General features: G+C 35.9%; 1 protein-coding gene across 3 annotated transcripts in view; it reads left to right on the forward strand.

The window, feature by feature from the left end:
* KMT2E (lysine methyltransferase 2E (inactive)) overlaps nucleotides 1–15159 on the forward strand; it is a 93495-nt gene that overhangs the window by 59737 nt on the left and 18599 nt on the right. For all 3 annotated transcript variants that reach the window (XM_065938556.1, XM_065938555.1, XM_065938557.1), the window contains 6 exons: nucleotides 1305–1532; nucleotides 1970–2100; nucleotides 3088–3205; nucleotides 4210–4319; nucleotides 9079–9343; nucleotides 10911–11009. In XM_065938556.1, coding sequence (XP_065794628.1) covers nucleotides 1305–1532; nucleotides 1970–2100; nucleotides 3088–3205; nucleotides 4210–4319; nucleotides 9079–9343; nucleotides 10911–11009 — 951 coding nt within the window. The remainder of the gene's footprint in view (nucleotides 1–1304; nucleotides 1533–1969; nucleotides 2101–3087; nucleotides 3206–4209; nucleotides 4320–9078; nucleotides 9344–10910; nucleotides 11010–15159) is intronic.

The following is a 15159-nucleotide window of genomic DNA, read 5'->3' on the forward strand; positions in this document are numbered from 1 at the left end:
TAATCCCTTGTCAGTTACTTCATTTGTAAGTATTTTCTCCCAGTCTGTAGGTTGTCTTTTTTGTTTTGTTTATGGTTTTCTTTGGTGCGCAAAAGTGTTTAAGTTCAGTTAGGTTCAGTTTTTTAAATTTTCATTACTATAGGAGGTGGATCAAAAAAGATATTGCTGTGGTGTAGCATTTAGCATTCTTAAACTTTTTTTTTTCCATTTATTTTTATTCGTTGGAGGCTAATTACTTTACAGTATTGTAGTGGGTTTTGTCATACATTGACATGAATCAGCCATGGATTTACATGTATTCCCCATCCCAATCCCCCCTCCCACCTCCCTCTCCACCCGATCCCTCTGGGTCTTCCCAGTGCACCAGCCCTGAGCACTTGTCTCATGCATCCAACCTGGGCTGGTGATCTGTTTCACCATAGATGATATACATGTTTCGATGCTGTTCTTTTGAATCAGTTCTAATGAGATGGATGAAACTGGAGCCCATTATACAGAGTGAAGTAAGCCAGAAAGATAAAAGAACATTACAGCATACTAACACATATATATGGAATTTAGAAAGATGGTAATGATAACCCTATATGCAAAACAGAAAAAGAGACACAGATGTACAGAACAAACTTTTGGACTCTGTGGGAGAAGGCGAGGGTGGGATGTTTTGAAAGATTAGCATTCTTAAACGTTTTAAACAGGGGTATGGAGGGGGCAAGCACTTAAGCTTAAAGGTCCTTGTTCACACACTGTGAGAAGTGAATTTTTCTTATGTAAAACTTATCATGTGGACAATTCACTATAGATTTTGGATTTACACAAAAGTAAGATATCGGTATATTTTTGTTGCAAACATGGTAAAAGTTGAAGTATTATATCATAAAATAAGTTTATACTTAATATGCAATATGTATAGTTTACGTATAATTGCAGATTTTTTTTTTCTGGTTAAATACAACTGTGAGATAGACTAGATATTGGTAGATTCAAAGAAGTTTTTCATATGCTATTTTTTTTTAACTGTAGACTATTTTGGGGTGTTGCAGTTTTATTGATAGCTCCAGTTTGGCTACAGTAGTAAAAAGTTTCTGCTGTTCAGATTAACTCCCCTTCCTTCAGTTTTCCAATTCGTGTGTCTGGCATCAGTATAAAATGTAGTAAGTTGCTCACTTTTTTTCCCACTGGGACCTACTTAGAAAGCCTATCATTATTTCTAGTTTATATTCTTTTATATAGATTGTCATTGTGTGTGTGTATATATATAAATACTTAAAATCCAGATATTAATGCTCAGTTTGCTTTGATTTTAGGGCTCAGCTCCGGAGATTGATCCTTCATCTGATGTTTCAAATTTTGGATGGGAGACAAAAATCAAAGCGTGGATGGATCAATATGAAGAGGCAAATAATAACCAATATAGTGAGGGTGTTCAGAGGGAGGCACAAAAAATAGCTCTGAGATTGGGCAATGGAAATGACAAAAAAGAGATTAAATCAGATTTGAATACCAACAATTTGATCTTCAAACCTCCTGTAGAGGTAAATACATCATTTGCCAAAAGATGATAGAACAAAAATGTTTTTCTACTGTGTATTTTAAGTACTTAGACTGAATGCAGTCTGGTTTTATTTTATTTATTTGTTTAGGTTGTGCTGGGTCTTCATTGCTGCACACAGGCTTTCCCTAGTTGCAGCAAGCAGGGGTTACTCTTCACTGCAGTGCTCAAAGAGAAACTGCTGCAGTGGTTTCTGTGAGTGCCGAGCGCAGGCTCCAGGCCAGCGGGCTTCAGTGGTTGCAGTACATGGGCTCAGTACTTGTGATTCATGAGCTTAGTTGCTCTAAGGCATGTGGAATCTTCCCAGACCAGGGATTGAACTGTGTCCCTTGCATTGGTGGGCAAATTGTTATCCACTGTACCACCAGGAAAGTCCAGAAGTGATCTGTTTAGTTAATCTTAACTTTTCTCCCATTGTAGAGCCATATACAAAAAAATAAGAAGATCCTGAAATCTGCAAAAGATTTGCCTCCTGATGCACTTATCATTGAATACAGAGGGAAGTTTATGTTGAGGGAACAGTTTGAAGCAAATGGATATTTCTTTAAGAGGTATATTTATTTTCCCATATTAGTTTTCTATAGTTAAGTATTGAATTTTTGACTAATTTAACTATGTTTTTTTGTTCTCTAAGTGATCAGTTTAATATTTAAAATTATAGTGTTGAACAGTGATTAATGACAACTTTTGAACCATGATAAAATATAACAACAAAAAAGATGCAGATGCATTCCTTAGAATCTTACCCATCCTATTTTGCTGACAGTCTTAAAGCAATCTACTTAAAAATAAACTGTAGCAGTATAGGTAATGAAAATTTCTGATTACCTGATGTTATAAGGAACCCTTTCCATCTAGATTTGCTAGAACCTGCAAAGACCATTGGTGACCATGCCCTTCTTTTGTCAGAGTATGTTAGATTTGGTCTTACTTTATTGTCACCACTTTCAGCTCTGGCTTTCTTGGTACTGGAAGGACTTTGGAGGCCTCTTCCATCATTTGCGATTTGGGGGATGGGAATTGATGTGATCTTATGATAGCCATTGCATCCCTGAGGTCTGGAAGTATTTTTCTCTCTCTAGGGAAATAACATTCTCAACCTATATACTATAATTATTTAAGTATTTTGTATTGTTATAACTTGTGTTACTTAAGTTACAAAAGATATACCAGAATCTTTCCCTTTTACTTAGCAGATTTGATCTGAAACAATGCTGTGACTCAAAGACTTAAATGGAGTGATAGGAACTTTAATCGCATCTCATTATGAATCCTTATGTAAAGGCAGTAGTCATTCCCTTTTTATCATTGTTTATAAATTTGAATTCCCACCTTGAACTAATTAATTTTCTTTGGTTTAGGTAAGGTTATAGGAACAGGTAAAAATCTTATTAGCATGAATTAGTCTAGTGGTTAAGAATGGATTCTGGTATCAGATTGCCTGTATTCAAATCTTGGCCTCCCTACTTAATATGAGTCTTTTAGAAATTCCTTACATTCAAAATGTTAATAGTTCTAATGCATTTCTTTTTTTGTAGACCATACCCTTTTGTTTTATTCTATTCTAAATTTCATGGCCTAGAAATGTGTGTTGATGCAAGGACTTTTGGGAATGAAGCTCGGTTCATCAGGCGTTCTTGTACACCCAATGCAGAGGTAAGCATACATAAATCCTTTGGGGAGGCAGGGGGTAGGGAATGTATGGAATTTGAGTATTTAATTAAGCACAGAAGTCTGGTGGCCAAAAAAGATAACCAGTTTGTATCCATTGATGCATTTTCTAGTGCCTAGCATCTTTCTATTATAAAAATTAAGATGATACTGGCTGTGAGGTCTTCAGTTACTTTGCACATTGAAGAAATGGTGATGTTCATTCTAAGAAAAACTATTGGACTTCTCTGTTCTGGAAGCTCTATGAGTCAAATATGTGCTCTGATTTGCTCAAACTTGATGACAAAGCTGAAAGCTAAAGTTGATTTTATATGTGCTTCTATAGTTTTTTTTTTTTAAGTTGTGATTTAGAAGTGGTATATAAAATATTTCTGGTTTTTTTTTTTCTCATACCAAAATAAACATTTTATAGTTATATAATGTTACAGCTAAGAGTGTAGGGTTTGAAGCCAGACTTATAGGTTCATGTCTTCTATTTGACTTAACTAGCTTTGCATCCTTGTCTGTGCTTCAGTTTTATATGTAAAAAGATACTATGTGGACTAAAGGATTTAATGCATGTAGACTATGTACCTGGAACAGTGTGTACTGTAGAAAAGTACAGTGTTAAACTGTACTTTAACTGTTTACTTATAAATTGTATCATTACTTCTTTTCATTAAATCAAAGATGCCATCAGTTGTAAAACTCTTAATTAAGAGATGTTAAAAGGTGAAAAAATGTGCATCATAGAACTGATGAAATAGAGTATTTTCATTTTGATGCTACTAGAGCCTGTATCAAACTTGCATTGATGTATACCTCCTTCCCAGTTGATAATAAATGTACAAGTCTTATAATTAATAGCATATTTTCTATGTTGTATTTTGAATTACTTTGAAAAGAATAGTTTTCAAAATTGCAAGGTGAGATGCTTCTAAAGGTAGAAAATAATTTATAGAGATACAAAACTCCTTCTGGAAATATAAAAGTATTCTTTTAACTAACAGGTGAGGCATGAAATTGAAGATGGAACCATACATCTTTACATTTATTCTATACAAAGTATTCCGAAGGGAACCGAAATTACTATTGCCTTTGATTTTGACTATGGGAATTGGTAAGTTCAAGTCTGTTGTTTTGAAATAATTTCTGAATGTCCCTATAAAAATATGGTTATTGTCATTACTTTTATAGCATTTTATTTTTACTTACCATTAGGCAATTTAAAATACTTGGAAACAAACATTTGGGTATTAGCTTCCATTATAGCATGGTTGCTTAACTCTTCTAAGTTTTTCTTATTTATTTGTTCTAAAAAATAAAATTTTATTCTAAAATTTATTCTAAATTTTCTTATTTATTGTTGTTATATAATGCTTATAGTATAATTTGTAATACTAATTGAACAATACTGACATTGTTTATGTGAGAATTTTTTCCTTTTCTTTCTTGTATTTTAGGTAGGGTGTGCAATTTTAGTCATTCAATTAATTTGGTTAATCAATAGAAATGGATGATTTCACTTTTTGCCCCTCAAAAGAAAAGAAAAATTGTGCCAAATTTTCTTTGCAATGTAAATTGAAAGGGTTTGTGGAGATCCTGCAAGGAAACTCTGAGAACTATTGTTCTGAAACACTAGGGGGTAAGAAAAGTTAATTCTGAGTATAAAAATTTCAATTTAAATTTTCAAAAAGCTTACTGTAAAAAATAGTAATACACAGGTCCATGTAGGGAGTTCCCTGGTAACCTAGTGGTTAGGATTCTGGGCTTTAACTGCCATGGCCTGGGTTCAGTCCCTGTTCAGGGAACTGGGATCCTGCAAACTGTGTGCTCCCCCCAAAAAAGTCCGTGTGCCTACTTTCCAAATTAAGAAAACAAACCACTGTCCACTGAAGGCCCTTGTGTTTAGCAGCCAGATTGCATTTCTCTTCCCTCTTTCACCAGAGATAACTGCCATCTTTAATTTGGTGAGTTTAATGTTTTTACTGTGTCTTTAGATGTCCCTAAATAGTAACCAGTAATTTTGTATGTTTTAAAAATTTATGTAAGTTACAATCTGTATTATTTTGCATTTATCTTTTCTCATTCATTACTTTCATGAGATTCAGTTCTTTTGTTACATGTAGCTTTAGTTCATTACTTTCACTGCTGATGTTATTTATCCATTCCACTATTGGTGGGCCTTTAGATTTACAAAAAATGCTGCATGTGTACATGTTCTCCCCATGATAGGCACCTAGAGGTAGAATTGTTAGGTTGTAGAATGTGTCCAAACTCAGTTTTTACCGGATGAGGATGCAGGACCAGTTTATATTCCCATACTTCTACTTCCTTGCAGCACTTCTTTACTGTACAACTTAAAAAATCAAAGTTAATCCATGTAGTATCTTTAAAAGTTTGTGTGGTATCTATTTTACACGGAGACATTTTTAATGCCCATTATGTTTTCTGTCAATGAAATCTCTCTTTCTTCAGTATGCATCTATACGTGATTGTTGGAGTCAGATTTCTCCTGATAACTAAAGTATTTCCTTTTTGGCTCTTTCTTCCCACCGCCCCCCACTGCCCCCCCCACCGCCCCCCAAGGTGGGAAATTTAGCATAATGGCTCTTTGCTCATTGCTTTGAGAGACTGTTTCCCGTAGTGGGTAAAAACACAAACATTTTATAATATGACTCTCTGGTTTCAAATCCTAGCTCAGTGACTTATATTAGTTATATAACCTTGAACCAATTTCGTCATCTCTCTACCTCATTACCTCATTATGAGAATAATACCACCTTACAGGAATGTTTAGAAGAATAAGTTAACACATGTAAAAGGTTTCAAACAGTTCCTGGTACAAAATAAGTGCTGAATAAATATTACCTGTTGCCACTGTTACTATTTGCAGTTCTACTTTCCTAAAATCACAAAGAAAATACCCAGAAAGAGTTAGTTTCTATTAATACCTGATTTGGAGAGTTGAAGAGTAGAGCATAATGTTTGAATTCTATCCTTGATTCATAGAATTAGGCAGTTTGATTTTGTATCTTTCTACCAGTGTTGATCACTGATCAGTGCAAAGAAATAGAGGAGAATAATAGAATGGGAAAGACTAGAGATCTCTTCAAGAAAATTAGAGATACCAAGGGAACATTTCATGCAAAGATGAGCTCAACAAAGGACAGAAATGGTATGGACCTAACAGAAGCAGAAGATATTAAGAAGAGGTGGCAAGAATACATAGAAGAAATGTACAAAAAAGAGCTTCATGACCCGGATAATCACAATGGTGTGATCACTCACCTAGAGCCAGATATCCTGGAATGCGGACTGAAGGGGGCCTTAGGAAGCATCACTGCAAACTAAGCTAGTGGAGGTGATGGAATTCCAGTTGAGCTATTTCAAATCCTGAAAGATGATGCTGTGAAAGTCCTGCTCTCAGTATGTCAGCAAATTTGGAAAACTCAGCAGTGGCCACAGGACTGGAAAAGGTCAGTTTTCATTCCAGTCCCAAAGACAAGCAATGCCAAAGAATGCTCAGGCCTACCACACAGTCGCACTCATCTCACACACTAGTAAAGTAACGCTCAAAATTCTCCAAGCCAGGCTTCAACAATATGTGAACCGTGAACTTCCAGATGTTCAAACTAGTTTTAGAAAAGTCAGAGGAACCAGAGATCAAGTTGCCAACATCCATTGGATCATTGAAAAAGCAAGAGAGTTCCAGAAAAACATGTATTTCTGCTTTATTGACTATGCCAAAGTCTTTGACTGTGTGGACCACAATAAACTGTGGAAAATTCTGAAAGCAATGGGAATACCAGACCACCTGAGCTGCCTCTTGAAAAATCTGTATGCAGGTCAGGAAGCAACAGTTAGAATTGGACATGGAACAACAGACTGGTTCCAAATAGAGAAAGGAGTGCATCAAGGCTATATATTGTCACCCTGCTTATTTAACTTATGCAGAGTATATCATGAGCAATGCTGGGCTGGATGAAGCACAAACTGGAATCAAGGTTGCCAGGAGAAATATCAATAACCTCAGATATGCAGATGACACTACCCTTATGGTAGAAAGTGAAGAAGAGCTAAAGAGCCTCTTGATGAGGGTGAAAGAGGAGAGTGAAAAAGTTGGCTTAAAGCTCAGCATTCAAAAAACTTAAGATCATGGCATTCGGTCCCATTACTTCATGGCAGATAGATGGGGAAACTGTGGCAGATTTTATTTTCTTGGGCTCCAAAATCACTGCAGATCGTGGCTGCAGCCATGAAATTAAAAGGCACTTACTCCTTGGAAGAAAAGTTATGACCAGCCTCGACAGCATATTAAAAAGCAGAGACATTACTTTGCCAACAAAGGTCCGTCTAGTCAGGGCTATGGTTTTTCCAGTGGTCATGTATGGATGTGAGAGTTGGACTGTGAAGAAAGCTGAGCACCAAAAAATTGATGCTTTTGAACTATGGTGTTGGAGAAGACTATTGAGAGTCCCTTGGACTGCAAGGAGATCCAACCAGTTCATCCTAAAGGAAATCAGTCCTGAATATTCATTGGAAGGACTGATGTTGAAGCTGAAACTCCAATACTTTGGCCACCTGATGCGAAAAACTGACTCTTTAGAAAAGACCTTGATGCTGGGAAAATTTGAAGGCAGAAGGAGAAGGGATGACAGAGGATGAGATGATTGGATGGCATCACTGACTTGATGGACATGAGTTTGAGAAAACTCGGGGAATTGGTGATGGACAGGGAGGCCTGGTGTGCTACGGTCCATGGGGTTGCAGGGAGTCAGACACGACTGAGCCACTGAACTGAACCAGTGTTGAACATGAGATGAGCAGGACTATTAGAAACTTGGAAAAATAAATTATTTTATATTTTGCTGCTGCTGCTAAGTCGCTTCAGTTGTGTCCAACTCTGTGCGACCCCATAGATGGCAGCCCACCTAGCTCCCCCATCCCTGGGATTCTCCAAGCAAGAACACTGGAGTGGGTTGCTGTTTCCTTCTCCAGCGCATGAAAGTGAAAAGTGAAAGTAAAGTCACGAACAAACATTAAACTATTCAAAACATGCAAAGTGGGAGACTTCTCTTATTGTGTAGCTCCAGTTTCGGCATTCAACCTGTATCCAGGAAATGAACTAATAAATCTTGGTGGTAGACATATAGAAGGCAGAAAGTTAAGAAAATTGAAGAGCTGAAAGTGTGGTGTTTGGACTCAGATAGACCTGTATTTGAATGTCTTCCCTACTACTTAATGTATGACTTTGGACAAGATACTAACCCTCTGAGTTTTAATCTCATCTGTAAAGTTGGAGTAATGATTATCACTACTGTGAAGATAAGAGAATGCAATTATTTTTCAAGCTTCCATTTATTTGAAAGAGGGAATACGTAAGGGCAAAAGGAATTAAGACTCAGTTTTTTTTCAAGGTAGCTTTTTAAAGAACTCTGGTTATTGAAATTATTTAAGACAAACTAGTTAAGGTTTGGTATTTATTTACCTAGCATTTTTTAATTTAAGTCAGATTTAGAGTATCATATTCTGCATATATATCTTATAACACGCTGAAGTAAACTTTTTTTCTTTTTGGCCTTGATATAAGCCATGGTATCATTTTACTTAAAAAGACTCAGTTTTAGCTTACAGTTTTGTTTTTTTCCTTCTATAAACCATCACTGGTGATCCTTATGATTGGTTCTTTTAACTTTTATATTGGTTTTATGAGAAAATAAAATTTATTTTGTCATAATTACCAGGGATGAAAATTAGTGAAAAGGAGTGCTTATGATTAGTAATAGCATAGAGTTTTGTAGAGATACAGCTTAAGATGGATTAGGAAATTTTACAGTTTATGTCTTGAATAAATATTTAAGTGATTTTCTTTCCAGTAAGTACAAGGTGGATTGTGCATGCCTCAAAGAAAATTCAGAGTGCCCTGTTCTGAAACGTAGTTCTGAATCCACGGAGAACATCAATAGCGGTTATGAGACCAGAAGGAAGAAAGGCAAAAAAGAAAAGGATATTTCAAAAGAAAAAGACACACAAAATCAGAATATTACTCTGGATTGTGAAGGAACAACGAACAAAATGAAGAGCCCAGAAACTAAACAGAGAAAGCTTTCTCCACTGAGACTATCAGTATCCAATAATCAGGTACTGAATCTTTTTATTTTAGGAGTAACTGGGGTTTTTTTCCCCCACATTTTAGTTATGTATTTATTTTTGCTTGTACTGAGTCTTTGTTGATAAGTGCAGGCTTCTCTTGTTATGGGAAGTGGGGGCTACTCTTCATTGTGGTGCATGGGCTTCTCACTGCAGTGGTTTTTCTTGTTGTGGAGCACAGATTCTAGGCAAACAGCCTCAGTAGTTGTGGCTTGTGGGCTCTAGACACAGATTCCAGTAGTTGTGGTACCTGGGGTTAGTTGCTCCACGGCATGTGGAAACTTCCCGGACCAGGGATCAAACCTGTGTCCCCTGCATTGGCAGGCAGTTTGTTATCCACTGTACCACTAGGGAAGTCCTCTACTGACTCTTGATGACAGAAATTAACAGAAGAAAATCAGTCTGTCATATTTTAAACTTTTTTATGTAAAATGGCTTAAAATTAAGTTCATTCTATTCTTTAATGAAGTATACTTATAGAACACAAATTCTGTGCTCGCTTCGGCAGCACATATACTAGAACACAAATTCTGCTAGAATTTGTACAATATTTGTTAAACTATTAAGGAACAGCTCACACAGCAAATCCTTGTAGAATTGAATATAAGATTTTTCTAAGACTGGGTAATTTAAACATTTTTTCCAGATTATACTGTTCTTATGTTTATAATAAATGTTCTTATTTATTAAGAACTCTAAAAGTCTTAAGCCATAATGTTTCTTTTAATTTGGGACATGCATGCATGTGTGCTTGCTAAGTCACTTCAGTCATGTCCGACTCTTTGCGACCCTAGGGACTATAGCCCGCCTAGCTCCTCTGTCCATAGGATTCTCCAGGCACGAATACTGGAGTGGGTTGCCATTCCCTCTTCCAGGGGATCTTCGTGACCCAGAGATCAAACCCCTGTCTCTTAGGTCTCCTGCATTGGCTAGCAGGACGTAGGTTCTTTATAGCTAGCGCCACATGGGAAGCCCAATATTTGGGACCTAATGAAATCAATTCTGTAAGTGTGACATAAGATTTTTGAGAGGAAATTCTATTTAAAATATGTAAGATAAATTTGGGTAAAGAGTTTGGCCTATTCTTCTGCTTCACAAATACTTCACAAAATATTTTGTTATATGCCCTCTAAACAAGTGGAAAGACCTTTTAAATGTGAAGATTAAGGTTTTATTCATCTCCAGTGTCTTATTTTCATAAGTTTCCCTTAAGTTTTAAATTGAACAGATATTTACCGAGCACTTGGTATTTGTGGGCACTAGGTTTTGTGAAATAATATATATGTTTATGTGTTGGGAAGAATATAAACCTAAGGCTTTGTGGTCTCTATAGATAAAAGAATATTATTGACTACAATTTTTAAAAATGTTATTTGAATTGAAGGATTTTGAAAAGTTTTCTGAATTAAGAAACCAGTTATAAATTTCTGAAATGAGCTTAAGAACAATTTTTATGTTTAATTAGTTCTGGATGAAAGTTATTTAAAATACATTGTTCAGTGTGTCTAGTTTGTAGATGGAGGAGTAGATGCTTAAAGCAGTCATTTCCATCTTTCAGGAACCAGATTTTATTGATGATATAGAAGAAAAAACTCCCATCAGCAATGAGGTAGAAATGGAGTCTGAGGAACAGATTGCAGAGAGGAAAAGGAAGATGGTAAGTTGGAAGGCCAGTAGCAGCTTCACGCTGTCACTTGTGTTTAGTGACATTGTTCTTCCCAGAATACTTGTTGCTGCCTTTAGGTGGGTCTTTACCCTGTTCTTTGAAATTAGCAAACAGGATGGTGTCACCGAGCATTTCTATTTGGCTTTGTCATTACCATTCAAGTAACTTCCACTAATCTTTTGTATTTTTAGTGTATGTTCACTAGACAATTTAGAATTTGTAACATTTATGAAATATTTTTAACATTTTTGAAGCAGTGTACTGTTAATAAATTTTAATGCCAGAATTACTGTTCAAAATGTTTTTTATTATTTAAATGTATCTTTTTTCTTCATAATTTAATGTTAAACAAAAATGGAGTTTAAAAGATAATAAAAAAATAAAAGATTATAAAAGCACTAACATGATTTATGCAAAAAGATACTAGCAACTGCTATTTTTGTATCATACTGCTATCATAAGGTTTTCATTAAAATAAGTTTGGCATTTATACTCCTTGTACTATTTATTTGCAAATACCTGTATAAAAGCCAGCACAAGATATTTTCTTAAAAATCCATGGTATTTTAGCAATTGATATAATGTCTAGGCCAGTTAAGAAAATACTGTGGTATAGTTTGCCTTAAGATTTGAAAATGTCTTTATTTACCAACTGATGATCTTAGTGTGGGTTTTCCCCACTCCTTTTTTATATACTTCCTCACTTCCTGTTTCAGTGATCTTCATGTTGTGTTTCATGGACTCTCAGGTGTCACTATACTTAGTGGTAGTATCTTTGGATTTTGGTCATTTGTATACCTGCTTAATGTAACTGTTTTGTTGCCTTGATGGTCATTCCTCTAACACTGATGTATTGTTGATATTCAAAACTGCAAAAGCGATGCCAAACTGTTCCACCAGCCTCAGGGTTTCAGAAGCACTGCTCTGATAGGACAAGGGTAGTATTAGTAATAGGAGAGAAGGAAAACAAAGGAGAAAAAATATTGGTGGTTGCTTATAAAGAAAAAGGAGTTTTACCTCTACCTAGAGACATTATCTTGACCCTTTTCTAAGATTCAGTTACATCTAATAAATTACTTGTACCCATTCTAAATACCTAATGGCCCTTTTTAAACTTGATTTTCACTATTGGCCTGTTTCATTCCACAATTACCACAGCCTTGTCTTTGCAATAATCCTGGAGAAGCTTTAAGAAGATCACTTTATGCTATGACTGGTTTCTGTTTGAGACATGTGTCTGGTAAAAATATGGCTTTAAAGGATTTAACAGTGCTTGGGGACGGTGGGGGTGAGGGTGGGGGCTGGAGATGGGCAATGGGGGAAAAAAAAAGAAACTCAAACCTGGAGATTTGTTATATGACTCTGGGGTTGATTTAAAAATACTTTCTACTTTTAGTATTGCAAAAGTTAGGGAAACCCTTAACATTCTCATTTTCAGATCCCAGTAGAAAATACAAATGCCTTTTATTGAACATGATGGATAGGTAGATAAAAATGCTTTCTTGGGAATCCATTTTTGTCCTGATTTTGTCTACTAGTATGCTGTATTGACAAATGAATACTTCATATTTTTGTATCTATTTTAGCATACTCATTTTAATATCAGTATTTTTCATAGGATGAAACAAATGTCAGTATTAGGAATTTGTCTGGCATCTTGAAGGGGTGTGAAATTTTTTTATTGAAGTATAGTTGATGTACAGTGTTAAATAAGCTACAGGTGTACAATATAGTGATTCATAATTTTTAAATGTTTAACTCCATTTATAGTTATTATAGGACATTGGCTATATTCCTTGTGTTGTACATTATATCTTTATAGCTTATTTTATACCTAGCAGTTTGTACCTCTTAATCCTCTACCATTATATTTCCCCACCTTCTCCTCTTCTCTCCCCACTGGTAACTACTAGTTTGTTTTTTATATCTGTGAGTCTGCTTTTTTCTTATATTCACCAGTTGTATTTTTTTAGATTCCACATATAAGTGATAACATAAGAGTATTTGTTTTCCTCTGACTTATTTCACTTAGCATAATATCCTCCAAGTCCATTCATGTTGCTATAAATGGCAAATTTTCATTTTTTATGGGTGAATAGTATTCCATTGGTGTGTGTATGCATGGTGCATGTCTGTATCACATCTTTATCCATTTATCTGTTGATGGACACTTAGGTTGCTTCTGTATCTTGACAATTATAAATAATGCTGCTGTGAACAGAATACTGAAGTGAGAATACTGAGAATTCAGAGAATTCAGAGAATACTGAAGTGGGTAGCCTATCCCTTTTCCAGCGGATCTTCCAGAGTTCCCTTTTGAAATAAGTTATTTAAAAATCCTTGGCTCTGTAACCTGTAGCCTTTAAAGTCACTGTAATGTTGTTTGTTGTAATTTCAATATTTGCCTTGATGTTTTAATTATAGAATTTTTGCTATACTCAGATGATGAGAATGCAAAAGCGTGCATCTTAAGAATTCATAAGCAGTTGCCATGACCCCCCAAGTATTACTATTTGTAGTATATTCTGAAATATTTTGCTTAGAAAAGTTTAAATGCTAATCAGTCTTTATTAATCTACACACTTCCCTGATAGCTCAGTTGGTAAAGAATCTGCCTACAATGCAGGAGATCCTGGTTCAATTCCTGGGTTAGGAAGATCTGCTGGAAAAGGGATAGGCTACCCACTCCTATATTCTCAGGCTTCCCTTATGGCTTAGTGGATAAAGAATCCGCCTGCAATACAAGAGACCTGGGTTCGATCCCTGGGTTGGGAAGATCCCCTGGAGAAGGGAAAGGCCACCCACTCCAGTATTCTGGCCTGGAGAATTCCATGGATTGTATAGTCCATGGGGTCCTAAAGAGTAGGACACAACTGAGTGACTTTCACTTTCTTCATAGTCTAGTGTTTGCCTTTTACACTAGGTTATAGGCTAGGTTATCATCAGTAATGAGAAAGATAGGTCAACTCCTGAGAAACTTAGGTCATTCTCATTTTTCTCCTGGACAGGACAGACTTTAAATCATTATAATGGGAAATCCCAGTCCTCATGAGATTGGGGTATAGAGAGAGTCAGATTCCCCCCCCCCCGCCCCCTTTAAGCACCATGTAATATCCAAATTCACATATACTCCAGCCTATCCTTTCGTAGTACAGCTTGAACCATATGAAATTTTTGACGATAGTTTTTACTTACATAAATGGCAGTTCCATACACAATATTAGTATGTTGGTTAATATTAGTATGTTGTTTGGTCTCCAAAAATAGCACCAGTGTCTTTATGTATTTTGGTTGCTACTTAAGAGTGGAAGACAATGTCTCTGCCTTCAACAGTTAGAATGCAGCACAAAGTGTGGTAAAGGAGAGACAAGATTGGTAACTTAACCGCTGGAGGGTTCAGAGGCCATTTCTTGAACTAGGTAGAATTTACAATGGACCTTATGATGTTTAGTAAATAAGTACAGATTATAGTTTGTGGCTCAATTGTGTGGAATTGAATGGGTGGTTATTTCTCTAGGGGAAATAGCCTGGAGGTGGTTATGTGATAAATCACATTTGGCTGAATTTATAGGCTAGTTTTTTGGGTGAGGTGTAGGGAGGGATATAGGGTAATAAGACTGGTTGGTTGTAGATGATATGAAATGCTGAATGATTAAGATTTTATGGAAGAATATTCAAATCATTATGTGGCCAGGATAAGAAGCCATTCTTTTATTAACAGTTTCCTTTTTCCTTCATTATGGTTTGTCCCATCCCCTCCCTTTAAGAATTTACTACCTGCTTACAAAAGCTAACTTGGGGCTAAATGACATGGAAGTAAACAGATGGTTATTAGACATTTTCTCTTTAGCAAGAGATTCTTCTTTGTCAGTGGGCTGAAACTGACTTGAAGACTCTTACAGTCATCCTAGTTAAGCTGAAATACAGTGGGTTAAAATACAGTAAGTTGTAATTCAGCTGGTTGCTTATACTTTCCTGGTTCTAAAACCGGGACAACTGAATAGACTCCCCCAGTTCCTTGGTAGTTGAGGTTAGGTGGTCATAATCTTGTGAGAGGTTAAGTGTATAGAAGAGGGTTTGATATTGGGAAGCTCACCTTATTTTGATGAACTAACAGGTGATAAAAACTATAAAACTTTTG

Source organism: Muntiacus reevesi, chromosome 6 (genome assembly GCF_963930625.1).
Source record: "Muntiacus reevesi chromosome 6, mMunRee1.1, whole genome shotgun sequence".
Lineage (NCBI taxonomy): Eukaryota > Metazoa > Chordata > Mammalia > Artiodactyla > Cervidae > Muntiacus > Muntiacus reevesi.